At 44.8% G+C, this 27,510-nt stretch overlaps 1 protein-coding gene across 10 annotated transcripts in view; it reads right to left on the bottom strand.

Annotated features, from left to right (window-relative positions):
• Nucleotides 1-897: 897 nt before the first annotated feature.
• EFCAB8 (EF-hand calcium binding domain 8) overlaps nucleotides 898-27,510 on the bottom strand; it is a 75,146-nt gene continuing 48,533 nt past the window's right edge. For 9 of the 10 annotated variants that reach the window (XM_058685291.1, XM_058685295.1, XM_058685293.1 and 6 more), the window contains 9 exons: nucleotides 26,600-26,812; nucleotides 25,343-25,477; nucleotides 16,326-16,547; nucleotides 15,627-15,764; nucleotides 9,504-9,672; nucleotides 3,984-4,116; nucleotides 2,607-2,811; nucleotides 2,423-2,521; nucleotides 898-1,484 (listed from right to left, as the gene is read on the bottom strand). In XM_058685291.1, the coding sequence (XP_058541274.1) occupies nucleotides 1,059-1,484; nucleotides 2,423-2,521; nucleotides 2,607-2,811; nucleotides 3,984-4,116; nucleotides 9,504-9,672; nucleotides 15,627-15,764; nucleotides 16,326-16,547; nucleotides 25,343-25,477; nucleotides 26,600-26,812 (1,740 nt within the window). In that variant the 3' untranslated portion in view covers nucleotides 898-1,058. The remainder of the gene's footprint in view (nucleotides 1,485-2,422; nucleotides 2,522-2,606; nucleotides 2,812-3,983; nucleotides 4,117-9,503; nucleotides 9,673-15,626; nucleotides 15,765-16,325; nucleotides 16,548-25,342; nucleotides 25,478-26,599; nucleotides 26,813-27,510) is intronic. The other variant, XM_058685296.1, reaches the window with a different exon arrangement.

Genomic DNA, 27,510 nt, shown 5'->3' with positions numbered 1-27,510 from the left:
GGGTAGGAGTGGAGACTCAGACTATTATTTTCTTAAGTGCCTACAATGAAACACGTGGGCAAAGGCAGTAAAATGTTGTAAGGGGCTGGGTCCTACTGAGAGGAGGATTCACCGAGCCCCAGAGTCTCGCGGAAGTCTTCCCCTGAGGCTGACCTGTCCTGACCCCTAGTGTCCAGCCAGATGGCCCCTAAGTCAGGATCTGAGGTCCGAGAGGGGACCCCGAACCTCCCTCCAGGTGAGGGATGTGCACGGGCCTTTAAGAAAATTCCCCGAGGCCTGGTAATTGCCACATCCCATCCCTACCCCTCAGTACCCTCCTCCCCCCATGTCCTTCCCTCCACCTCTGGGCAGAGGCCTTGACCCTGCCACGGCTTTTACCACCGCCCTGAGTTCTCCACCCAAGATGCCGCCCAGAGCAGCACACAGCAGAAGGATCAAGGGGCTTTGGTTCAGAAAAACCTGGGTCCAAAGGGACAGTCACAGAGCCAGGCCAGGATGCCCCTCCACCATCCTTGAGGGGCAGGACAGTTTGTAAACACAGAGTTCCCTGGGGTGGAGTACCTGGTGGTGGGGGGGAACAGGCACAAGGCAGGGCAGGAGACAAACCACCTCCGGATGGCTGCGGGGCCTCACTCCAGCCATGAAGCTGAACCAACTTTCAGATGCAAACCACTCACCCAGGTGGCATGACCCACTGACCACAACACCAAGGAACCTCCGAGGCCCTGTCCCTATGCTTCACCTGCTGGACAGCTGGGCCAGGTGTCTCGGGGGAGGGGATTCTCGCTGCATCCAGCCAGGGCCTCATCAGGGGAACGCGGCCAATCTCCAAGACAGCCTGGCGCTTAAGGGGGTAAAGGGACACACAGCCTGACCTCCCGGCCTGGAGGCCTCTGATATCTGCAAATATTTATTTTCTTCTCCGGGACTCTAGTGAAGAAGGAGGTCAATAGAAGGAGGTCTGTATCCTCTGGGTCTGGCAGGGGTGAGCCAGGGACAGACAGGACCCCCATGGGCCTGGTCACTGTGCTGGACGACTGGAGACACGGTGGGCCACCTCAGAACCCGATGCGGGAAGTTTTCATGGAGGACAGAAGGGTGGTATTCGGGGGTCTTGAGAGCTGCTTGACGGACGAGGCAACAGGCATGGGTGTGGCCGACCTCTGCACGATGTACCTGGATGCCTGGGACAAGACCGAGGGGGAGGACTGGAGGTACGGGGAGGTGGACAGGCCAGACTCCAGGAACCTGAAGCCTGAGGCTGTCCAGGAGAGGGAGTCGCTGGGAGAGAGGGAGGCAGTGGGCGAGCTGGTCGTGGTGTTGGGCATGGTCTCCCTGTCAGCATCCGGGTCCTTCTGGCGGTTGTGGGTCACCGGGTGGGTGCGCTGGCCCTGCTGCCCCAGGACGTTGTGCAACACGAGGTCAGACATGTGGGTGGGTGACAGGTTGTTGAAGTGCAGGCTTTGGTAGATCTGAGGTGAAATCTGTGGGGAACAGAGCAGGGGAGTTTGAGGGGTTCACCCAGGACCAAGAGCAGGCTCACAGGGAGGATGGGCCAAGTCTCCAGAGTACCGTGGTTGTCACTGATGTCCACAGCCTTCCGGAACTGCAAGCCCACTGTGCTCCAGGCCCGGCAGCCAGCCCTTCTCCTGGGGTTGGCAACAACGCTTTGAGGTCAGCACTGGACCGTCCCCATCTTAGAGTGAGGCCTCAAGCTGGGCCTGATTGAGGCTCAGGTGGGAGGAGTCCCCCAGACAAGCTCCCACCTCTCCTGTCAGCACTCACCAAGCTGCGCTTTGAGGCCCATCTCCAGAAGGCAGGGATGTGGCCTCCCTTCGCACTGACCTCTCCCAGCCCGGGACAGAGGGGTTCTCTCACACCACTCGGTGCCCATCACAGAGGGAGGAAGTTCTCATAAATGCCCCTATGGCAGATGCCTCTGAAAGAGGCTGGAGTCTGCCCAAGCAAGAGGCTTGCTTAGATGGGGCTCAAAGCTGTCTTGCAAAGTCCCCGGCTCTCTCTTTCTTTCCCCAAGCAGAGCCCCCCACCTTCCATTCCCTCTGTCTCTCACATGGCACCGGGAGACCCCGTGTCTGCTCTAGAGCAGCCCACAGTACGGAGACTAACAACCAACCAAACGCACAGCCACAGACTTTGGGAAATTCTTTGAAGGCTATCAAAGTCCCAGGTCCACAGAGAACCTCCTCCCATAGGCCCGATGAGGTGTGTCCTCAAGGACAAAACCTGTGTCCGTGGCCTTGGCAAACAAATCAACCCAACCAGCTTCATCCCAGAATTCTGTTAAAGGGCTGGTGCTTCCCTCGCCCCCACGAGAGGGCCCTGTGGGCTCAAGGGAGGCTGCTAATGGAACTGGGGTCCCCAGCCTCCAGCATCTCAGGGAGCGAGCCCCACCCTGCTTCACCTGGTACTTCATCCAGCCATACTGCACGTTGGTGGACCAGAGTCCAGGACTCCGTGACCGGTCCTTAGGCTTGTACGCGGCTCCCACAACTTTGCTCTCCTGCAGGAGTCACGGGCAAGACTGAGGCCTCAGGGCTGACAGCGGAGGGCCCCTCTATGCCCCCGGGTCCCCCACCCAGCCTCACCTGCTTGCCCTTGGACTCCCACTTGCACCAGCTGCTCTCGACGTCTTCCTGGGAGCGCTCTCCAGCCCACGGGGACGTCTGGGTTATCTTCTGCAGGTTGGCCCAAGCTTCAGCCTCCGTGTCTGGCTTCCCATTCAGGAGAGCCACGAGTGCCACCTCCTCCTGCCGCTGGTACACCAGGGCCTCAGCCAGAGCCCGCTCCTCCCTGATGGAAGGCGCTTTCCTTCATAAGATGCCCTCACACCACAAGCAGCCTTCCCGGGGAGCACAACGGGTTTCTCCCGCCTGGGCCCCGATCCTCTTCTACCTCCTTATCTCTCTCCTGAGGTCATACTGCCCAGGACCAACACTAAACCGGTGTCCAATTAACATCAGCAAAGACTAGATTAAACGGACCCCCAACAAGTCCTGAGACCTTTCCTAGCACCCTGAGCTCTTCCCATGGAGGTCTAATACCCCATCTTGATCTTACCTGGTCCCCCCAAATGTGGAATATTTAAACACCCTCTCCCTTCCAAGGAAACCCTACCTCTACCTTGTTTGATAACCCCACACAGGACCGTAAAGAGGTATGCCTTGACAAGAGACTAGGAGCCACAAGGACTGTATGGGTGCCTGGAAAACTCCTACTGACATATCAAAACCCAGTTCCAGAATCTCTTCTCTTATGAAGCTTCCCTTTTACTTGATCCACCCAATGAGGTGATTGTCCTCTGAGCCATTCCTATTCTTAATAGTCTCATCACTTATCAGATAAAACAACAACCATGAGTTTGTGTGCCAATCTCCCCAAGTGGACTCTGAGTTCTCTGAGGCAGGACTTGTATCTGGACCTCTAGAACCTAACACAGAGTCTGGAAGTCAGCAGGACCTGGGTAAATATTTTTTGGGGATGACCCCAAATTATCTGAGACTTGGTCAGGAATAAGAGTGGAACATGGATGGAGAAAGAACCTGTAGAGGAAAGAAGCAGCAAGCAGCCTGACTTTCCTGTGGATCAGGGAAATAACACAAGTGTGTGTTCAGGACCAGAGCTCTGGGCACTGTCCTACCAGGGACCTCTAGCCACATAGAAATGGCCCCAGCAGGGAAGCCAGCCCTGGCAAATCTGAACCGGGCTCTGGGGCAGAGGCCCATCTAACGGCTTGCCTTTCTATACTTTCTGCTGATTTGTACCACTCAAACTTTCAGCGGACCTGGGCTCTTAGGCCATAGCTGCCACCTGTAGAGTCAAGTTGCCTGCAAGTCCCAAACCTTTGGCCTTTACCAAATATGCCCAGTGCTACCCAACCCAGATGAGGCTGCCTGGGACCTGGGGAGGCTCCCAGCCTCCCCCTCCTTGGGCCAGCAAATACCAGCTGGGCTGTGATAACTCACTGCAGCTCTGAATGGAAGGCCTTCTGGGCAGCAACTACAGTGTCATCCTCCTCCTTTGAGTTTCTTCTCAGTTCAGGATCACCAACCATCTGAATATCCCGCAGCCTTTTCCAGACGCTCAGGCCGAACGTCCCTGTGATTTAACCAGAACCAACTCAGTCACAAGAAGTGGCCTACCTCCCTTTCTCTGAACCTGCTACCCCTCACCCTCCACCCTCAAGACTCAGCTAGCAACCCCTTACCCTTGGCCCATACTTCATGATGCTTACCACATGCCAGGCATTATGCCGGCTACTTAACAAATACCTGAGGGAACTAGCCTTAGTCCTACAATACACTTGGAGCTCAGGCCAAAGCATCCTGCCCCACATGTAGGCTGAGATGGAAAGACCTCGATGGCAATGACTGAGTGATCTTCAGTTGGGCTTAAGCAGCTCATGTGTAAAGTAGCAATGACATAAAGTGATCAGGCACCCACCAGACATGAGATTGGGGTGGCACCAGAGAGGAGAAAGGCTGGAGGAGAAAGCAGGTAGTAAGAACAGAGAAACATGAGTCCTGCTTTGGGGCAGGGCGTGGTGAGTAGTAGGCAACTGCCCTGCTGCAGAATTTCTAAAAATTAAAAAATATAGTTAAAAAGTCATATTTTAAAAACTCTTGGGGAGCTGTAGAAGCAAAAACAGAGTAGATGAACTAGGGGTGCCAGGGTGGCTCAGTCAGATGAACATCCGACCTTGATTTCAGCTCAGGTCATGATCTCACAGTCTTGAGATTGAGCCCCGTGTCAGGCTCCGCACTGGGTGCAGAGCCTGCTTGGGATCCCATCTCTCCCTCTTCCTCTGCTCCTCCCCCACTCGTGCACATTCTCTCTCTCTCTCTCTCTCTCTCACTCTCTCAAAAAAAATAGATTAACTAAAATTACAGAAAGGGGGATGGTGCCTGAGTGGCTCAGTTGGTTAAGGGTTTGACTTCAGCTCTGGTCATGATCTCACATTTCATGAGTTCAAGCCCTGCATTGGGCTCTCTGATGTCAGCACAGAATCCACTTCAGATCCTCTGTCCCCCCTCTCTCTCTGCCCCTTCCCTGCTTGCTCTCTCTCTCTCTCAAAATAAATAAACATTTAAAAATTTTTAATAAATAAAAAAATAAAATTATAGAAAGGGAAGAATCCTTCCAAGAAGAACTGAAATTGAGATCTGATTCCTTCTCTGGGAGTCTGGGCACAGGCTGAGTGAGAATCAGGCTCTGCTTAGGCAGAAGGAAGCTCCTGGAAGCAAAAGAAACCATCGGAGCTTCTGCCAGCCATTCTGGCTGGCAGGATGGGATCAAGTCTAGTGAAGTCCCAAATGCATAGACGTGTTTTCCATAGGACATTTGCTGAGCACTAGGGGAGCTGAGGGCCTGGAATTTGGGTTAGACAGATAGAATGAGGTTGTTGGGAGACAAAGTCCCACTGGAGGAAAAAACCTTTGACAAACACAACAGACTTCACCCTTGAGACGATTGCACAATGGAAGATGGAAGAAAACCAAGTCTTCCTAAAGCTGCAACCCAGACCCAATCCAGCTCAGTTCCTGACAGCAATGAGATGAGCAGCCTTGTACAGAGCAACGAGCACATGTGCTGGAGGAAAATCCATCAACTTCTGTCTCTGTGGTTCTTTTATACAAAGTCTAGAAAAGTCTTGGCTTTGGTTTGAGGAGGGGTTGTTTCATTTTGGGGGGTTTTGGAGAGGTAGGTTTTTTATGCATTTAACATATAAAAAGACAGAAAAGTCCAACCAATAATAAAGAGAAGAAATAGGCATTAGAAATAGACCCACAGATAATCCTGACACAGGAGTTAGCAGATAAAACTTTATTGCAAATAGTTACATAAAATGAAGGAAAATATGAACAAAATGAAGGGAAAGAAGGAGAATTTCAACAGTGAATTGTATTCTACAGGAAAGAACCAAATCGGTATTCGAGAACTAAAAAAAATATGAAATTAAGAATTAACTGAATGGATTTAATACCAGGCTGCATACAGAAGGAGACAGGACTAACGAATTGGAAGGCAGGTCATCAGAAAATATCCAAACTAGAAGGCAGAGATAAAAAACAGACAAAAACAAAAAAGAAACAAACAAAAAAACCCAGAAAGAACAGAACAGAGCATAATAGCCATATGGGACAAAGTCAAATGTTCTAACATATATGTAAATTGGAACTCCATAATGGGAGGAGAGAGAGAATGGGCAAAAGCAGTATTGAAGAGATAATATTTGACAACTTTTCAAAACTGGTGAAAAATACCAACCCCCAGATTTAAAAAGATCAGTGAACTCCAAGTGGGATGAATACAAATAAAAGCACACTAGGAACATCGTAGTCAAACTGTTGAAAACCAGAGAGAAAAGAAAAATTGCTTTCAAAGTAACTTACAGTTGACTTAAAAAAATTCTTTTTTACATTTATTTATTTTTGAGAGACAGGGTGAGACAGAGCACAAGCGGAGGAGGGGCAGAGAGAGAAGGAGACACAGAATCTGAAGCAGGCTCCAGGCTCTGAGCAAGAGTTCAGCACAGAGCCCGGCGCAGGGCTTGAACCCATGGACTGCAAGATCATGACCTGAGCCAAAGTCAAACACTTAACTGACTGAGCCACCCAGGCACCCCTACAGTTGACTTTTTGAGAGAAAATATGGAAGCCAAAGACGATAGAAAAGTCTCTTTTTCAATATTGAAAGAAAATTAACTTCCAGCTGAGATTTCTATGCCCAGTAAAAGAGTCTTAACATTTTAAGACAAAATAAATATGTTTTCAGATACAGAAAGCTTAAAGGATCAGTACAGATGGACTCTATAAGAAATAATAAAGGAACTTCTTCAGACTTAAGGAAAATGATAGCAGACAGAACCCCAGTATTACAAGAAGGAATAAAGAGCATCAGAAATGGTAAATATGGGTAAATATAAAAAGAAATAGGCTGCTTACAGTAACATTAATAACAGTGCCTTGTGGGAAGACATAACATATTTGAAATAAAATATATGCTAGAGATAGCATAAACAGTGGGGAGAAGAAAGTAAGATTCTTGCACAAGAAGTGGTATCAGGTCAAGAGTGTATATTATAACCTCTAAAGAATCTCTAAAGAACACTGAAGAATAATATAAAAACCTACAACTAAAAAGTTAATAAAGGAATAAAACAAGATAATTGATTTTTTAAGTTTATTTATTTATCTTTGAGAAAGGAAAGCACAAGCAGGGGAGGGAAAGAGAGAGATACACATGGAATCCCAAGCAGTCTCCAGGCTCTGAGCTGTCAGCACAGAGCCCAACACAGGGCTCAAACTCATGACCCACGAGATCATGACCTGAGCTGAAGTCAGATGCTCAACCGACAGAGCCACCCAGGTGCCCCGATAATTGTTTTCAAATACTTGATTAATGCAAAAGAAGAAAGAAAAAGAAGAATAAAGGAACAAAGAATAGAAAAACAGTATCAAGATGATAGACTGAAACCATATAAGTAATTCCATTAATATTTGAACGGACTAAATATACAATTAGAAGGCAAATATTGTCAGGATGAAAAAAATAAAACTAAATACAATGCTGTTTAAAAGAGGCACATATAAATATAAGGACAGAGATAGGTTGAAAAGTCATGTTGGCAAATGTAATGAACTTCCAGTGGTCAGATGAATAAATTCTGGGGATCTAATGTATAACATGGCAACTATAGTTAACAATACTATATTGTATACTTTAAATTTGCTAAGAGAGTAGATATTAAGAACTCTTACCTTGCACAAATACTATGTGAGGTGATAGATGTATTAATTATCCTGATTGTGGTGATCATTTCACAGTGTATGCATATACCAAATCATCATGTTATACACACAAAACACCAGCTTACTCAGTCTTTTTTTTCTATATTTCTATTATTATGTCTTCATAGTCAGTAATCCCTTCTTCTGTAGTGTCTAATTTGCTATTAATCCCATCCAGTGTATGGTTATCTCAGACACTGTTATTTTTAATTTCTAATTTCAATTTGGGTCTTTATATATATATATATATATATATATATATATATATATATATTCATTCGAGTTCTCTCCTTAACATTTTGATGTTTTCTTCTACCTTTTGTAACACATGAAGTATATTCATAATATTATAGATTTACTTATATTATATATTATAATATTATATCTATATTTCATATAATACAGATGTAATTTATAATATTACAAATATATACAATACATACTAGTATATTATGTATAAATTATAATACCTCAGGGATTACTATTCTTTGCTGCCTGCTGTCTAATGTCTGGAAACTGTCACATATACTTTGTTCATGTTTTTAGTTGTTTAAAGCGAGAATGTAAATCCAGTCCTTGTTAGTCTATCATGTCTGGAACCAACAGAAACGATAGGCAATAGAAACAGACCCAGAAGTGAACCAGATATTAGAGTTATCAAAGACTTTAAAATAGCATTGGCAATATGTTCAAGGATATAAACTATAAAATGAGGAATTCCATCCAAGGACAGGAATAAAATAAAAATAATCAAAGAGTTTTTTACCCATATAAGAGCTGAAAATGTGAGGAAAGGAATAAATCTTTGATAAGAGACAAGAGACCAAGGCTGCTTTCAGCCCTGACAGAGTAATGAGAGGAGGATAAGCCCAGATAAGTGCTTAGTGAACTTTGAACAGCCTCACATGGCATGACATACTATAATCCAGGATGTTCAAGCCACAGGGCAAGTCTGTAGCTACCCACCAACTCTTTCCCTCAGGCCTTCACAGGGTACATAGTGGCAGTCCAGTGAAGGCTGGGGGCAGGGCAGAAGAGCTGAGACATACACCATGCAAGTATCAAGTGCAAGAAAGCATACGGTGCTTTTTCTGTGATGGCTATAAGGATATATGTATACTTTCTGAAAATTCATCAAGCTGAACCCTTTTGGTTTGTGTGCTTTACCTTATATAGGTTATAACACAACAATTAAGTTTATTTTTTTATTATTTGAGAGAGAGGGAGAGAGTGCACATGAGTGTGCAGGAGAGGTAGAGAGAGAGAATCTCAAGCAGACTCTGCTGTCAGCACAGAGCCCGACATGGGCTCGAACTCACAAAGTGTGAGATCAGGACCTGAGCCAAAATCAAGAGCCAGACACTTAACCAACTGAGCCACCCAGGCACCCCAAGTTTATTTTTAAAAAGAGAAAGGAATGTGCCTTCTCAGATACGTGATTTGCAAAAATATACACAGACAAATAATGTTGGGTGGATGGGTGGGGGGTTAGATGGACAGCTGATGGATGAATGGACACACTGCTGAATGGACAATTGGAAAGGCACATATCCTGTGATACTATTTGAGCAAAGGCAGCTGCTATGGCTTGAAACTCCACCCCATAGGATATAAGGTTTATGCCAGTTTATGCTCTAACAGGGACAGGACCACAATGGGCCATGTGGCACGGCTGAGCTTCAGTAGGACCCATACCAACGGTGTCACCGGAGAGTTTCCGAGCCTTGACATTACAGTCCTGGCCAGCACTGATAACCAGCTGGAAGGCATCTACATACAGGATGTCTGCCACACTGTCCAAATGGTCCTTCCAGGTATTCAGAAGCTTGGGAGGAACCAAGGAAATGGTCTGGCCAGCCACAACCTACAGGGGACAACACAGGAGAACTACTTATCCCAAGACACAGGTTCACCAGAGGGCACATGACACTGGAGGCAGCAGAGCCCTTTGGAAGGATCCTGGGACACAGTCCCTTGGCCCACGTCCCAGGGTCCTAGTTCTAGATATGTTCCCACATTAGCTTTCTGGTGACTTCAGGTAAATCCTGGTACTTCTCTGGCCCTCACTGGTCTCTGGTAAAATCATAAAAAAGCATTCGCATATTGCTATATTGTTTACCAGATGTGTCTATACAGATTATTCCATTTGAATGTCATAACAACCTTACAGGATGTGTATGAGTCTCACCATTTCGTAGAGGAGAGAACTGAGCCCAGAGCCACATAGTGGTGAGGCTAGGACAAGAAAAATGAACAAAGGATGTGAACAGACAATTCCTAAAAGTATACATGGCCAATAAAATAAGGAAAGATGTCAACATCACTAATAAGCAAAGATAGCTTCATTAAAATCAAAGGAAACCATTTGTATCTAAAAATCAGCCAAAGGTTTGTTTCACTTCGAACATTTATTTATTGAATGCCTTCTCTAAGCAAGGCACTCTGATAGACCCAGGGAACACTCACTCGGATGAATACCGCTAATAATAAATACTTTATGTTGGCAAGGATAAAGCAGAATAGGCTAATAATGTGCAAAACTCTATAAACTTTCTGGAGTGTAGTTTGGCGGTACACATTAAAAGCCTTGGAAAGATTTATGCTTTCTCCCCATATTATTTCCATGAGTTAAATTACCAGATGCACGAACAACTACAAATAAACAAAAAAAGATTTGTGAAAAGGAAAAATTGTTCTACAATTTTTCTACCTTTTAAACACAGTTTTATTGAGATATAATTCACAATTCACCCATTTGAAGTGCTCGCTTCAGTCATTTTTAGTATATTCACAGAGTTTGCAACCACCATCACGTTCAATTTTAGACCATTCCATCACTCCACAGTTGGTATAAATGGAATCATGCAATATGTGGTCTGTTATGACTGGCTCCTTTCACTTAGCATAATGTTTTCAAGATACATCATGTTGTAGCGTGGATGAGCACATCATTCCTTTATGTATCTGTTCAACAGTTGTGGACATTTAGGTTGTTTTTACTTCTAGGCTATTGTAAATAATGTTGCTATAAACACTCGTATATAAGGTTCTGTGTGGACACCTCTTCATTTCCCTTGGGTGTATATTTAGAGGTGGAATTCTTGGGTCATATGGTAACCCTATGTTGAACTTTCTGAGAAACTTAAATCGTTTTCCAAAGTGGCTGTACCACCTTACGTTCTTACCAGCAATGTATGAGAGTTTCAATTTGCCCACAACTTAGCCAACATTTATTATCTACAGCTATCCTAATGAGTGTGAACGGGGATCTCATTATGGTTTTGATATACATTCCCCTAATGGCTAATGATGTTTGGCATCTTTTCATATACTTATTGCTGATTTGTGTATCTTCTTGAAGAAATGTCTATTTAGATTCTTTGCCCATTTTTAACTGGGTAATTTGTCTTTTTATTGTTGATGTGTAAGATTTCTTTGAATATTCTGGATACTAGTGTCTTATCATGTACATTATTTGCAAATATTTTCTCCCATTCTATATGTCATCTTTTCACTTTCTTATATGGTGTCTTTTGTAGGCCAAAAGTTTTTAAATTTGACAAAATTCAATTTATTTGTTTGTTTTGTTGTTTGTGTTTTTGATGTCATATTTGAGAAATATTGGGCACCTGGGTGGCTCAGTCGGTTAAGTGTCTGACTTCGGCTCAGGTCATGATCTCGCGGTCCGTGAGTTCGAGCCCCGCGTCGGGCTCTGTGCTGACAGCTCAGAGCCTGGAGCCTGTTTCAGATTCTGTGTCTCCCCCTCTCTCTCTGGCCCTCCCCCGTTCATGCTGTCTCTCTCTGTCTCAAAAATAAAATAAAAGTTAAAAAAAAATTTTTTAAAAAGAAATATTGCCTAACCCTTGCACCTGGGTGGCTCAGTCAGTTAAGCCTCTGACTTAGCCTCAGGTCATGATCTCATGGCTCTTTCAGCCCCACAATGGGCTCTGTGCTGACAGCTCAGAAGCTGCAGCCCACTTCGAATTCTGTGTCTCCTCTCTCTGCCCCTCCTCTCCTCTCTCTCCCTCTCTCTCTCAAATAAACATTAAAAAAAATTAAAAATATATTGCCTAACCCAGAGTCATGCAGATATCTCCCTATGCTTTCTTCTAAGAGTCTTATAATTTTAACTCTTCCATTTAGGTCCATGAACACTGAAAGTTAATTTATGAAGTAAAGTATGTTTTCCTTTATGTTGTGTGTTCATTCTTTGCTGTGGATATCCGGTTTTCCCAGCACCATTTGTTTAAAAAGATTATTCTTTCTGGGGCCCCTGGGTGGCTCAGTCGGTTAAGCATCCAACTCTTGATTGTAGCTCAGGTCATGATCTCACTGTTCGTGAATTTGAGCCCCACATCAGGCCCTGCACTGACAGCATGGAGCCTGTCTGTGATTTTGTCTCCTGTCTCCCTCTCTCTTTGCTCCTCCCCTGCTATCTCTCTCTCTCTCTCTCTCTCTCAAAAATAGATTTTAAAACATTTAAACAATTATTCTTTCCTTCATTTGATTGTTTTGGTACCTCTGTCAAAAATAAATTGATCAGAAATTTGACAGTTTATTTTTCCACTCTTAATTCTATTTTATTGACCTATATGTCTATGCTAATGCTAGCACCACACTATTTTCACTGTAGCTTTGCAGTAAGTTTTGAAATTGGGAGATGTGAGTTTTCCAACTCTGTCTTTTTTTCAAGATTTTTGGACTATTCTAGGACATTTGCATTTCTGTATGAATTTTAGGATCAGCTTGTCAATTTCTGCAAAATAAGGAGTGGGGATTGATAGATTACACTGAATTAGTTTGGAAAATATTGTTATATTAACAAGATTAAATCTTCCAATCCATGAACATGGGATATCTTTCCATTTATTTAGGTTGTCTTCGATTTCTTTCAGCAGTGTTTTGTAGTTTTAATAGTACAAGTTTTGTACTACTTTTGTAAATTCATTCCTAAATATTTTATTCTTTTTGATGCTATTATAAGCTGGATGCCTTTTATTTCATTTTCTTGCCTATTTGCCCTTCCAGTAAAACATTAGTAGTTGAGGAAGTTCCCTTCTACTCCTTGTTAATTGAGCGCTTTTATCAGGAAAGGGTGTTGGATTTTGTCAAATGCTGTTTCTGTATTTATTGAGATGATTATGTGTCTTTTGTTCTTTATTCACTTAATATGGTGTATTACATTAATTGATTTTGGATATTAAACCAACCTTGCATTCCTGGGATAAGCCTCACTTGGTCATGATGTGTAATCCTTTTCATATGTTGCTGGATTCAATTTGCTAGTGTTTTATTGATGGCATTTGCATCTGTATTCATAAGACATATTGGCCTATAGTTTTATTTTCTTGTGATGTCCTTGTCTGGTTAGGTTATCAAGGTAACAGTGGCCTCATAGAAAACTCTTTGGCAAGAATTCTTGAAGAATTGACATTAATTCTTCTTTAATTATTTGGTAGAGTTCACCAGTAAAGTCATCTGTACCTGGGCTTTTCTTTGTGGAAAGTTTTATTACTAGTTCGATCTCTTGTGATATTCAAGTTTTCTATTTCTTTAAATTTTCTATTTCATTTTGAGCCCATTCTGGTAGTTCATATCTAAGGATTTATCCATTTTCTATCATTTTTTTGATAATGAAAAATTAAAAACTGTTCTAATGTCTGACAATAAGTTAAATAAATGATTGTACCTCTATACAGTGAAATATTACTTCATCATTAGAAAGTCTGATTTTCAAGAATGTTTGATAATATAGAAAATTCTAGTTACATACAGTATAATCCCAATTTGTTTAAAATATATCATTATAACACTAAGTGCAGATGGTCGGGAGCACAGATTCTGGAGTCAGACTTGAGTTTACGCCCAGGTCCAACACTGGCAGTTGTGTGAACTTAGGTCCCTCCAGCTCTTCAGTTTTATCTTCCCCATCTGAAAAGTAGCATCTCTCTCCCAGAGCAATTATGGAGAATCAGTGAGAGAACACATAAAAGCACTTATCACAATTCTTGAAACACATTAAGCAGTAAATAAATGACACACATTGTTGTTAATATAACGATTATATTAACATTACAGATTCCTCATATAATGAACCCATGGGTGACTTACTCCCAACCGATTTGAATGCAGTGACATTTTCTTCTTACTAAAACCAGACTAGACATAATATCTTTGTGCAGAGATTCAAAAAGCACCTAAGACTGCGAGATGGCTATCAGAACTGCAAATGCATACAACCCTTTAATCTAGAAATCCCACTTCCAGGAATTTATCCTTCAGGCATATTTTTCACACATATGAAACAACATTCACTCTTCACTTCTGTTAAGAACAAAAGATTGAAAACAACCTCAATTTCCCTTCAAAGGGAATTATATCAATAACATGTCCTATGGTTTACTATACAGCTATAAAGAATAATGTACTCATATGCAAAGATCTCCAAGATATATTATGGAATAAGAAAAACAAGGTGAGCACCAGTGTGTATGACATGCTACCTTCATGGTAGAGGTGAGAAGGAGAGTTCCACAAGGAGAGAACTTTACACATTTCTGTTTGCATAAATAAACACTGGAAGAATAACCAAAAATCAGCAGAAGTGGAACAAGAAGTTTTTCTTGGTTTTGGGCAGCAGGGAATAGGTGTAGGACTAAGAGTCCTTACTACAGGCCTTTTGCCACCCTGAGTTTTTAAAATCTTCACTAGTGTATAACATACATATAGAAAAGTGTACATATCATAAATGTAACGAATAAACTTTCACAAACTGAACACAGCTGTATGACCAGACCCAGATTATGAAACAGAACATTGTCCATCCACCAGAAGTCTCCCTCATGGCTCCTTCCGACCAATCCATGCCCACACAAAGATAATCACTTCTAATAGGGTGTGTTTGTTTTGTCTGTTTTCGTACTTAATATAGATCGAACTATAAAACTTACAATATATACTCTTTCATGTCTGACTTCTTTAACCTACTTTGTTCAAATAATTACCCACTTTGTAATCAATAGTTACAAACCATTCATTTCTAATGCTGGGTATTATTCTATATGGTGTGTATAGCACAATTTATATTTCACTCTACACTGATGGGCATTTGGGTTGTTTCAAATGCAGAGTTATTGCAAATGGTAATTATATCAATGTTCTTATTCATTATCTTTTAGAGCACAGGCTTCTCTTGGATATAAACCTAGCAGTGGAATTGCTGGATCATAGTGTAGACACATATTCAGTTCTAGTGGGAACTACCAAACAGTTCCCCAAAGTGATTACACCAATCTACATTCCTGCCAGCAATGGAAATTCCAGTTGATCTACATCCTTGCCAACATTTGGTATTGCCTGTCTTTTTAGTTTTAGTCATCCTGGTAGGTATATCGTGGTATCACATTGTGGTTTTAATTTGCATTTTCTTGATAACTAAGGAAAAGGTTCTCAGCTTCATTAATCATTAGGGAAATATCAAGTGATTTTTGACTATGTAAATATATTACCTACTCAAGAAAATACATAAACATTTTCATTATCTTAAAACGAATTCATGAGTCCAGGGCCTTCATCACAAAGATTAAAGCCCATAGAAGTGGTGTGTGTGTGTGTGTGTGTGTGTGTGTGTGTGTGCGCATGTGTATGCAGGTATGTATACTTGTGTTTGACTGGTTCATGGTGACTTCTGGCTAACAAAAATGTTTCCACATCAACCAGACAACATTGAACAAGAAACACGAAAGACTCAGAATCTCAGGAAGAGAGCCATGGGCCCAGATCATTAGTGGGGTTCAGAGTCCCCCAGAGTCTTCCTACCTCCTTCTCCTTCAAGGGGATGTAGTGTGGAAGGTTGATCTGGACCCGTTCAGGAATTAAGAACTGGAACTTGCTTGTTCCATTGGGTTGAAGTGGACACTTGTCACTGAATGTGCAATAATCTTTGATGTCCCAGATCTAGGCACAAAATGTGGGTTAGTGGCCCAGCATCCCTTGACACCAACACCAGCTCATGCTGTGGGCCCCTCCCAAACTACTTGTCTTCACTCTGAGGTGTGAGTGGGGCAGTTCTCACTTACACCTCTGAGATACCCAGACACTCAGGTCAGAAGGGGTCCAAGGGAACTTGTAGGCCAGACCTATTAGCCGGCAGGCAGAGAGGGTGTGACTGGCCCAAGGACAAGACATTGTTGCCCCATGGCTCACCATAAATTACGAAGTTGGCTGCTGAGACCCCTGTTCATAGAGAGATGCACAGCTGGGGGGTGAGGGAGTTGTAGGAAGAGAACGATGGAATAGGGGACCCACCGGGAGAGGCTTCTTGGAGGGCCTTTTGGAACCACATCCTCACTCATTTCCTGGGCACACCAGAGCAGAAGAGGACTTTTACTGCCCACTGTTTCACAAATGAAACCAGTACCCAGAGGGAGCAGAGACTAGGCTAGAGCCACATTTAGTGAAGAGGTGGCCGGAGCTTGGCTGACGCCGCCCCTCAATCTCAAGCCAGTTCCTCCTCACCTTGATGTATCCTTTACAATCCCCTGTGACGAGGATCAAGTCTTTTTCATCAGTGGCCATGGCGCCCACAACCACATCCCCCTTGTCTTCGAAGTCCACAGGGAACTTCCCGAGCAGACCTCCGCGTCCATGGATGGACCAGGCATAGATGTGGCCATCCACGCAGCTGCTCAGCAGGGTGGCTATGTGTGGCAGGCGAGGCCTGGTCTGCAGGAAGATGATCTGTGCGAGAGAGGCGGGCCAGCTCAGCAGTGCTGTGAGCCGGGACTCACCCTGGCCACTGTTACACGGTGCTGAGGGGCTCAGGCAAGTCACCCCGCCCCTGCTCCCCCAATTTCCTAGATGCCCAGTGAGGATGGTGATGATCCACCACTCTTCCTACGAAGCTGGTAACGAATATTGGCTGCACTGTGAGCTCCTTGAGGGGAGGAATTCGTGTCTTTTTTGTTCACTCTTTTATCTTTAGCAACTACAGTCGAGTCTGACACATGCTACATGATCAATGAAGATTTGTTGAATGAAGACATACAAATCTGATGCATCCCAAGACTCAAAGAAGAGTTTCTAAGACCTGTAACTCCACTCAAAGCGATTTGAAGAACACAGTCGTTCTCCTTCATATACGTCTATGGTAAGATGCCATATTTTCCAGCCAACTGCCAAGAAAGCATCTTAACCAAATTCTCACTCAAGTCTTGTTGTGATCATGCCTTTTGTTAATTCCCCCCTCTGCTCACTTTCACCTTACATGTCACTCTGTGGCCCAGGCAGGGGTGATGGGGGCAGACAGCTATCATGCATGGCTGGCATGAGAAGAGAGCTGCTCTCCTGGCCCCCATCCTACGTGAGGCAGAGAGCACAGGCGGTAGAGTGAATCGGACCAGACGGGGGAAATTGGAGGCTATATCAGAATTCCTGCTATATCAGAAATTACAGTGTGGTGGCTTATGTGTCCCCAAAACACGTCACCGACAGCAAAAATTCTGAAATATCCTGATTGTCACACATGTCCAAAACAAAATGCTTAACCTACTTCCTGTTGGCCCAAATGCCAGGGTCACAGAACCAGGAGTCCCTAAACCAAAGACAAAGGACAAGCATTTCCCCCATTTTATGCAAGTGTACTTGCACGCAGTACAAAACGTGGACGGCACAAATGAGAAGAAACTTAAATCACCCACAAAATGCCAATATCCAGAAATAATCACCATGACGATTTTAATGCAATGTCTCTTTTTTTAATGTTTTTATTTTATTTTTTTGAGAGAGAGAGAGAGAGAGAGAGAGAGAGAACATGAGTGGGGAAGAGGCAGAGAGAGGGAAACACAGAATCCGAAGCAGGCTCCAGCCTCTGAGCTGTCAGCACAGAGCCCGACGTGGGGCTTGAACTCATGGACGGTGCGATCATGACCTGAGCCTAAGTTGGACACTTCACTGACTGAGCCACCCAGGCACCCCTAATGCATCGTCTGTAAAGACTTTCATTATATTTTTTAATTATTAAATATACATGCAAGAATAGACGAAAATACCAATGGAAGAAGAGAGATCCCAGAAATAGACTATAGAAGACTCTAATATTATATAAGAATGATAGAATTTCAAGCCAGTGGAGAAAAGATAAACTATGCAATAAATGGCATTTGAACAACTGGCTATCAATTTAGAAAAACATTTTTAGATTCATGTATCACACCATACACAAAACTACTTAGATGGGACAAGAAGATGACTAAATAAATATATAATTATAAATGTCTAGAAGAAAATATAGCAAATGTTTCTGTGATCTTGGGATAAACAATGCCTTTCTCTCTTGTCACAAAGGAAAATAACAAAGATGGCTAGATAAAGACTAAAACCTCAGTGTGATATCACAAAGACAGATGAGGTGAAAATATCTGCAATACACAACAGCAAAGGATTCACTTTCCAAAGCACATCTAAGGAGCTCTAATAAATTAATGCAAAAAAGAATAGACAAGGGATATAAATGGATGTTTAATTCATGGAAGAAATACAAATGTCTAACGAACATATAGAAAGCTCAATATTACGAATAATCAAAAGAACTTTTTTAATTTCCACCCTCCAGACTGGCAGGAATTAAGAAAAGGCTAATATCGGGGCGCCTGGGTGGCGCAGTCGGTTAAGCGTCCGACTTCAGCCAGGTCACGATCTCGCGGTCCGTGAGTTCGAGCCCCGCGTCAGGCTCTGGGCTGATGGCTCGGAGCCTGGAGCCTGTTTCCGACTCTGTGTCTCCCTCTCTCTCTGCCCCTCCCCTGTTCATGCTCTGTCTCTCTCTGTCCCAGAAATAAATAAAAAACGTTGAAAAAAAAAAATTTAAAAAAAAAAAAAAAAAGAAAAGGCTAATATCCATTCCTGGCTTAGTGTAAGAACAAAGGCAGACTCACACACTGTTGGAGGGAAGTCTTCTTGGAGAGCAAAATGGCTTCGTCCATTGAAATGTAAACTGTGCTCACTCGGTGAGCCATCAACCATACTTATGGAAAATCTAGCATAACTGCACAGATAAATCTATAAGGATTTCAATCACACCTTTGTTTATAATAGCAAAAAACTAGGAACAACTTAAATGTCTAATCAACTGGGCATTCATTAAATAAATTATAGTGAATCCAAAGAAATATACCGCAGCCAGGGGCAGATTTACCAGTGAAGTTTATAAAGCTTAAGGCAAAGTTCAAGGTCAGGTTCAAGGCCCTTCCAAGGTCCTGGGAAGAATTAGCAACTTGTGGAGACTGACTTATAATTGTCAGCTGTAAGTTTTAAAATTCATTGTCCTTTCTCATCCAGATGGCTAACAGACACATGAAAAAAATGTTCCACATCACTCATCATCAGGGCAATACAAATCAAAACCAGTGAGATACCACCTCACACCTGTCAGAATGGCTAACATTAACAACTCGGACAACAACAGATGTTGACGAATCACTAAATTTTTTTAAGGTATTTGGTTTTTTGTTAATGTTTATTTTTGAGAGAGAGAGAAACAGAGCACAAGTGGGGGAGGGGCAGAAACAGAGGGAGACACAAAATCCGAAGCAGGCTCCAGGCTCTGAGCTGTCAGCACAGAGCCCCATGTGCGGCTCGAACTCACAAGCCGTGAGATCATGACCTGAGCCGAAGTTGGACTCTTAATCAACTGAGCAACCCAGGTGCCCCATGAATTGCTAAATTCTATTCTTGAAATCATTATTATAATATATCTTAACTAACTTAGATTCAAAGAAAGAAAGAAAGAAAAATTTCTAAATAAAATGTAACCACATTGATCTCTATATCAAGAAATAGTAATAATAATAATAATAATAATAATAGTTCTAGGAATAATTTTTTAAAAAGTATCTCCTCTGAAAGACTTTACATACACAAATCTATAAATGACTAAATGATGTAAATATTTCGGAGTTTCATGAACTTGAGAGTAAATTTTAAAAATCTTATCACAGCTCCCTGCTGCTGTATTTCCAGACTGGAGGAGGGAGGACATAGGGTAAAGAAGGAAATAAAAAGTATTCAAGGTGCGGCCTCTCAAAAAAAGAAAAAAAGAAAAAGAAAATTTGTCATTTCTTTTCTCATTTTAAGTAAATTTTCACTTTTGTATCTCATTTTTTATTCATAATTTTGTGTTATTTTCCATAAATGTGCCAACCAAATTGTGTAAGTTTTAGGCTCAAAAAAGCATAGATTGGCCTTCTCTATGAAGCCATTAACAAGAATGAAGTAGATGGATTTATATGTATTGACAGCAAAGGTTGTCCACTCTACATTGTTAGATTAAAAAAAAAAAAAATCCAACAGCTGAACTACAGTCTCAAATGCTCCCAGTCTTGTTTAAGAAAAACAAAACCAGGGGGCGCTGTTTGGCTCAGTCGGTTAAGCGTTCAACTCTTGATTTCAGCTCAGGTCATGATCTCGCGGTTTGTGTGTTCGAGCCCCAGATCCGGCTCTACCCTGACGATGTGGAGTCTGCTTGGCATTATGTCTCCCTCTTTCTCTGCCCATCCCCCGCTTGCACCATACCTCTGTGTGTGTGTGTGTGTGTGTGTGTGTGTGTGTGTGTGTGTGTCTATAGCGGGATAGATCTATCAATAGATCGAGATATAGGCATATAAAAATAAATCTTGGAGTGCTTGGGTGGCTCAGTTAAGTGTCCGACTTCGGTTCAGGTCACAATCTCACTGTTTGAGCTCTGTGTCAGGCTCTCTGCTGACAGCTTCTGACAGCTCAGAGCCTGGGGCCTATTTCAGATTCTGTGTTTCCCTCTCTCTCTGCCCCTTCCCTGTTTGTGCACACTCTCTCTAAATAAATAAATACAATAAATAAATAAACAAACATTTTTTAAAAATCTCAAAGATGCACACTTAATTTTTTTATCATTGTCATTATCACTGTTAAAGTAAATTTTGTCATACTCTAGATCAAGTATTCTCTTAAAATGTGACTCCTCATAGCTACACAGGATTCACCAAAATGAGGTGCCACAAAGATCTCCCATTTCTGAACTGGGGAAAACTGAAGCTTCCTTCCCAATCCTTTCTGCACCAGCCCTGGGACAGCTTGAATGGGCAGGCTGAAGGTGCGTGATGGGGAGGGACCTTTGCAGGCTCAGAGAGGGCCGTGGGCCTGAGAGAGCACACAGTTGGGGCTGTGCAGCCAGTGATCAGGAGTGGGCACAGTGAAGAGGGGCACAGTAGGATACCCCACCCTGGACAGGATGGAGCGGGATCCGTGTGGTCGGAAGGCAGGTAACCAACACTATGCCTTTTGCACTCTGTACCTGGCCCCTGAAGCCTCAAAGATAGTCTCCTGCCCACTTTGGAAAGAGCTTCCGGACTGAGGTTGGACATTCCAGTCTCACTCCACCCAGTGGTCTCAGACAGTTCTCAAGTGCAGGGGGACTAAAGGTCTGCCCGGAGACCCCTTCAGAAGAAGCTGAAGCTACCCATGTCTTTCAGAGGGATTTGCTACTCCCCACCTATCTGGTCCTTTACCACTAAGGAAAGGGCCAAGGACTGGGGTTCATCCACAGATGGTAAGAGACACGGCTGTGCCTGGATCTATTTCCTGTCTCCTTCCACGTGCCCTTATCTGCCATACCCCACAGTCTTCGGACATGGCCAGACAGAAAGAGTGGCAAAGGAGACCTGACAGGTAAGACTCCCCCAGGAGTCCTTGCCCCAGTCCACCCTCTCTCTCATCCTAAGGAAAGAGGATGAGGAAAGGCTGGGACTGAGGGTGACCTAGGAGCTCTGGACCCTCTCCAGGACACCATCCTGAGAAGTTCCACGGTCTACCACCCAGTAACCCAGAGGGAAAGGACTTTGCTGCTTAGGAAACAATGGGGGTGGAAGACAGAGTATTTGGAAGCCAGGAAGGAGAGTCAGCATCAGGAAACAATAGATGCTGGCGAGGACGTGGAGAAATGGGAAGCCTCTTGCACTGTTGGTGAGAATGCAAACTGGTGCAGCCACTCTGGAAAACAGTGTGGAGATTCCTCAAAAACTTAAAAATAGAACTACCCTACGACCCAGGAATAGCACTGCTAGGAATTTACCCAAGGGATACAGGAGTGCTGATGCATAAGGACACTTGTACCCCAATGTTTATAGCAGTACTTTCAACCACAGCCAAATTATGGAAAGAGCCTAAATGTCCATCAACTGACGAATGGATAAAGAAGATGTGGTTTATATGTACAATGGAACACTACTTGGCAATGAGAAAGAATGAAATCCTGCCATTTGCAGCAACATGGATGCAACTGGAGGGTATTATGCTAAGTGAAGTAAGTCAGCCAGAGAAAGACAGATATCATATGTTTTCACTCATATGTGGATCTTGAGAAACTTAACAGAAGACCATGGGGGAAGGGAAGGGGAAAAAATAGTTACAAACAGAGAGGGAGGGAGGCAAACCATAAGAGCCTCTTAAATACAGAGAACAAACTGAGGGTTGAAGGGGGTTAGGGGAGAGGGGAAAATGGGCGATGGGTATTGAGGAGAAGGGCACTTGTTGGATGAGTACTGGGTGTTGTATGTAAGTGATAAACCATGGGAATCTACCCCAAAAACCAAGAGCACACTTTACACTCTGTACATTAGCCAATTTTACAATAAATTATATTAAAAAAAGAAGAAGCAGGCCAGCCTTAGACATGACTGCCAGCCCCCCCGCCCCCTCCCACACACACACCAGCCATAGTACCTGGAATTTCACCAATAGACATTCAGTCCTTTGCATATAATCTCCAAAGATCCTGTCAAGATTCATGATACAAATCCTATTACACTCAGATCACCAGGCCAGATTACAAAAAGCCAAGGAATTGCCAACAGTAACAACACAAATAGTCAAGGATGCAGACTTTGCAAACAAAGAGATCTGGAATCAGGCCTTGGCTCAGCCGTTTTCTGACCGTGAGAATCTTGGGCAGGTCACTTCACCTCATTGAGCCCCAGTCTCTTTATCCACAAAATGGAAATAATAATAGTACATGCCCACCCGGGCTGTTTGAGAGAGAGAAAAATAATTCATGTAAATGTTGAGGCTCACATCTAGCAGATACTAAGAGCTCAGTAAGTATTAACTACTCTGATATTATTAATAGGCTGGAATATAACACAACGTATCAAAAGCTTCCTAAGAGTGCATTTCTAATCCTGGGAAATAGACAAGAGAGCTAACAAATTCGTGTACAAAGATGTCCATGGCAATGTGAGCTATAAAGGCAAAACCTAGCAATCTAACCTTCTACCAGCGAGAGCAGGCCAGCTGGATAGGTACCACATACACCAAAATACCACGCGGCTGCTAAGAGAGGGGCCGTGGCCTCCCAACCACTGGCAGGGAGAGATGCCATGAGGTGTTGGGTGAAAAAGAGCAAATGGCAGAGTAGTGTATGTATAATCTGATGCTATTTGGTGAAAAAATATTTAGAGGTACATATACACATTCGTACATGTATATACTTGCGTATGCACAGAAAAATGTCTACAAGGCTACAACACACCTTAACACTAGTTACCCCTGGAGACGGGGGAAGAAGGTAAGTCATTGTTTTACTTTAGACACCCCTATAAGGCTTGAATTTTTCATTTTAAGTGAAGGACATGTACCACTTCCTAATTAGAGAGAGAGAAGTGCTCTTTCTTGAACATTCCAAATAAGCTCTTCTCTGAGGGCCTTTGTGCCTGCTGCTCCCTCTGCCAGGGTCACCATCCTTCCAAATGACAGCAGGCTTCAAGCTCTGTGAAAATGTCCCCTCCTCTGTGAAGCCTTCCCTGATCCCCCTATGTAAATAGCTATGCCCTCTCTACCTCCCATGCCACCCCCTACCGTCGCCTTGGTTTTCTGGGTTCTCTGCTGCACTTGCTCACCCTGTGACCTACCATTTATTTTGCTAGCTAGTTAATCGTCTGTCTCACCCCACTACAATGTCAGTTCCATGAGGGCACAGGTTTTCGTTTCTGTTGTTATTCACTGCTGCCTGCCCAGGGCCTGGCACATGGAAAACACTCAATGAATAACCGTCTGGGCCCTGATGGGACCAGGTCACAGTCAAAGGTTGGGCTTTGAGTCATCTACTTCGGTCAGACTCAGAGGCTGAAAGGGATGGGATCTTTTGAGCGACCCTGGTTCCAGGAATCCACCCTTTCAATTCACTCGCACAAGCGCATAGGGGCATCTGCACAAGGATTTTCCGTGCAGAGCTGCTCAAAGTTAAAAACTGGAACCAACCAACATGTCTATCAAGAGAAGGCTGGCTTAAGAGTCTGTGATACATGCAAATTATGGGGCACTATGCAACTGTTAACAAAAAAGAAAAAAAAAAGATAAGTTAACAAAAGAATAAGCTGGATCTAAATTACTGATACAGAAACATATCCATGCCATGTAGTTAAATTTTTAAAAAGCAAATGGCAGGACATAGCTATAATTTTACATCACTGGTCTAAAAATAAAAAGGATGTGAGCATGTAGACAAATTTAACACTGAAGAAGAAAAAAAAAAAAGAGGAAGGCTAAACCAATCTACCAATTCGAGCGGTGACTAGGGCTGCTACTTTTGGGTAATGTGTGGCTGCTGCCTCTTTTTTTTTTTTTTTTTAACCAGCTAGGATTGCTACTTTTAAAAGGTTTTTTAAAAAAAGGTTTTTGAAAAGTAATCTCTACACCCAACGTGGGGCTCGAACTCACAACCCCAAGATCACGAGTCACATGCTCTAAGCCAGCCAGGTGCCCCTAAGGCACTTTTTTAAAAGAGGGGGAAAGCACATTTGCAACCTGGAGGAGAGACTGTCCAGCTGCTCGCAGCTCTCCACTCCGCCACCGCAGGACCCAGCCCTGCCGGCACTGCCCCCCTATTCCCAAGTCCCTGGCGCCCTGGAGCTGGGGAAGGGGACGGTGCTGCCACACCTTAACACAACTATGATTTGGGTTTTCACTGGGCCCCTGGTAGGGTCTTAGGAAACCCGAAGAGCCTCCAAATTACCTTATGTTTGCACATCAAAGCTAGAAGGGGCCTGAGTGGTCACTTCATCTAGTGGTGACGGCACAGTGAGGGGCGTCCAGGGTCAGAAGGGGAAAAGGTGCAGGAGGAAGGGAGAAGAACAAAGATGACCCAAACCCTACTCACATATTGTATGAAACACCCTCCCAGAGCACAGGAGGACATTTTAACAGTGGCTTCTGACAATGCTGCTTCTCCTACATCCCAGGGCAGCCCACCAACCGGGGGGGGGGGGGGGGGGGAGCCCTGCACCCTCCTCCATGCATACACTCAAGGAGCTTCCCCCAGACACAGTGGCCCTGAAGCCGGAGTCCTGAGTGGTACCTTCACCTCCACCATGCCTCTCCAGGTCCCGGGGAGAACGAGGTTGGCCCGTTAGGCTCATAGGCCCTCCCCTTCCAGCCCATCCTGATTGATCCCAGACCCACCCACCCCCAACCCCAGCTCATACCCCAGACCCTGCCTGAGCGTGGCCCACCTTCTCCACCGATGCATTGGATTGCAGCAGAACCTTCTTCTGGAACTCCCCTCCTCTCCTTTGAGCATCTCTGAGAACTGACTGTCTGCCATAGGGTATTCTAAACAGCTTAGGGCTTTCAGCACTGAGAGGTTTCTGGAAAGCAAAATGGGCCTCCCAAGTCATCATGCGGGCGGCGGGGGCGGCGGGGGGAGACCAGAGGCAGATGCTGAAAGAACGAGCACCCCAGCCCCCCGTCAGTAAACACACCGACCTGTGAAAGGGACAGCCAAGTGTCTAATGGATCCTGCAATAAAGACACGCCCACGCTGGGGAGTCTCCATTTTGAGTAACCAGGAGCTTCCTCTGTCGGGGCAGAGACTTCAGTCTGCCTTTGGGGAAACCCTCTCCTTGTCCTGGAAGAGATACCCTGGCCAAAGGGGAGGACTGGGGAGCGCATACTCATGGTTCTGGAAAGTGTGCGTGCGGTGGCGCAACCCTGACACTCCAGAGGTGGTCCGAGCGTCCCTGTAGGAACACACAGTGCGTGCGTCTTACAGCAGAGCGGGCCACGTGGGATCTAGGTCTGCACTGCTTACGCCGGACAGGCATCGCGTGGAGACTGTCTCGAAGGTGGAGCTTCTCTCTCAAGCCTCAGTTCCCAGGAACAGGAATCGGACTTCAATCGCTGAAGTATTCTGACCCCAGACCCACACGAGAGATACCGTATCCACTGCTGAGAGTCAGAGGCCAAACCACCCTGCTCTATCTCCTTACTCCCCCAAAATGAGAGCATCAGTCAAGCCTGGGAGGGTGAAGCTCTGCTCTCTCCTGGAGCAGAGAGGAGGGCTCAGAGAAGTAGTCTGCCTCTGCTGAGGCCTCAGACCTCTGGAGCTTGGTCTCCAGGGAGATGAGGCTTGGGTGGGGAGGCTGGCGGGCCCCAGTGGCTCATCTCTGCAGGACACACACGCTGGAGGACCGAGAAAGTAGCCCAGGATCGAGCCTGTGACTCTAGGTTCCCTGGATTGTCTTCCCTCCAGGTCCTGCCCCCAAGCTTGTAGACACTGGGGTCCGGTATTGGCCATGCTCTGGGAAGGGACTGTGCCCAGGCTGGAGGCAGCAGAGGGCGATGGATGAAGTGAACCTAACCAGGGAGGTGGCCCGCCTGGCTGCAGTGCTCAGAAGGAGCCGAGGGACCTAAAGGGGCTCTGGAAAAAGTGCCTCCGTATAAGAAAACACACACACAGCGAAGCCACCTGGTTCGGCTCCCGCTCCTACCTGCAGGGGCACGGGCTTCTCTGGCTCCCTGTCTCTGGGGCGTTTCATCACTGGGGGAGCTGACATCACATTCCGCTGTAGGTGAGCGTTGGCCGCAGTCTTGGCCCTGGGGCCCGGGGGCTGTGTGGGGGCTTTGTGTGCCCACTTCTTGGGCTCCGCATAGGTCCTGCTGGACCTGAAACCCTCTGCCGGGGAGTTGTCCACTTCTTGGATCTGTGCCAGGGAGATAACTGCCCTCAGGGCACTGCAGTGTCCCAGAGGGAAATGCAGGGCTTCCTGGGCCTAATGCTAACACTGCAGGGCCCTCCAGGCACCCCAGGACTTGCTCCCTAGAAACCGAGTACCCTTAGGGGCATCAAACCAGAGCTTATAACCCTGTCCCTGGGCCAACCGCGAACGCCGAGTACCCACAGGCAGGAGACTGCTCCCGTGAGGGACTCAGTCTCCCCATCTGTAAAATGGACAGTGGATTCCAAACATTTTGGAGGGTTTTTTTAATCTTAAGGGAAGCTCCGAAGTGTAAAATAGATAAAAAGCTGAACTGCTTTAGGAGCCACTGCAGTAGCCTCAGAGAATTTCTCCATGGCATGTTTGGAAAATTCTTGGATGAGGTGACCCCAAAGTCCCCTTGTAGCTTTGATCTACAAAGATAGGGTAATTCTGAGATGGTGTGGGTTTCCTAAGTCCCTACCATGAGCCTGGTGAGCCCAGAGTGGTAATGTGTAATAGTGATGGGTAAGATGTGAGCCGCCTTCAAGAAGAGAGTCATCTACTAGACAGAACAGGACCAGCAGTCCACAGGCTCTGCAGTCAGACTACCTGGGTCCAGACCTATCCCTTCTTGGCTGCGCAACCTCAGGCAAGATGCTTAACCTCTCTGTGCCTCACTTTCCTTGTCTGTCAAATGAGGA

This window comes from Neofelis nebulosa, chromosome 9, assembly GCF_028018385.1.
Source record: "Neofelis nebulosa isolate mNeoNeb1 chromosome 9, mNeoNeb1.pri, whole genome shotgun sequence".
Lineage (NCBI taxonomy): Eukaryota > Metazoa > Chordata > Mammalia > Carnivora > Felidae > Neofelis > Neofelis nebulosa.
This window is presented reverse-complemented; position numbering and strand designations above follow the sequence as displayed.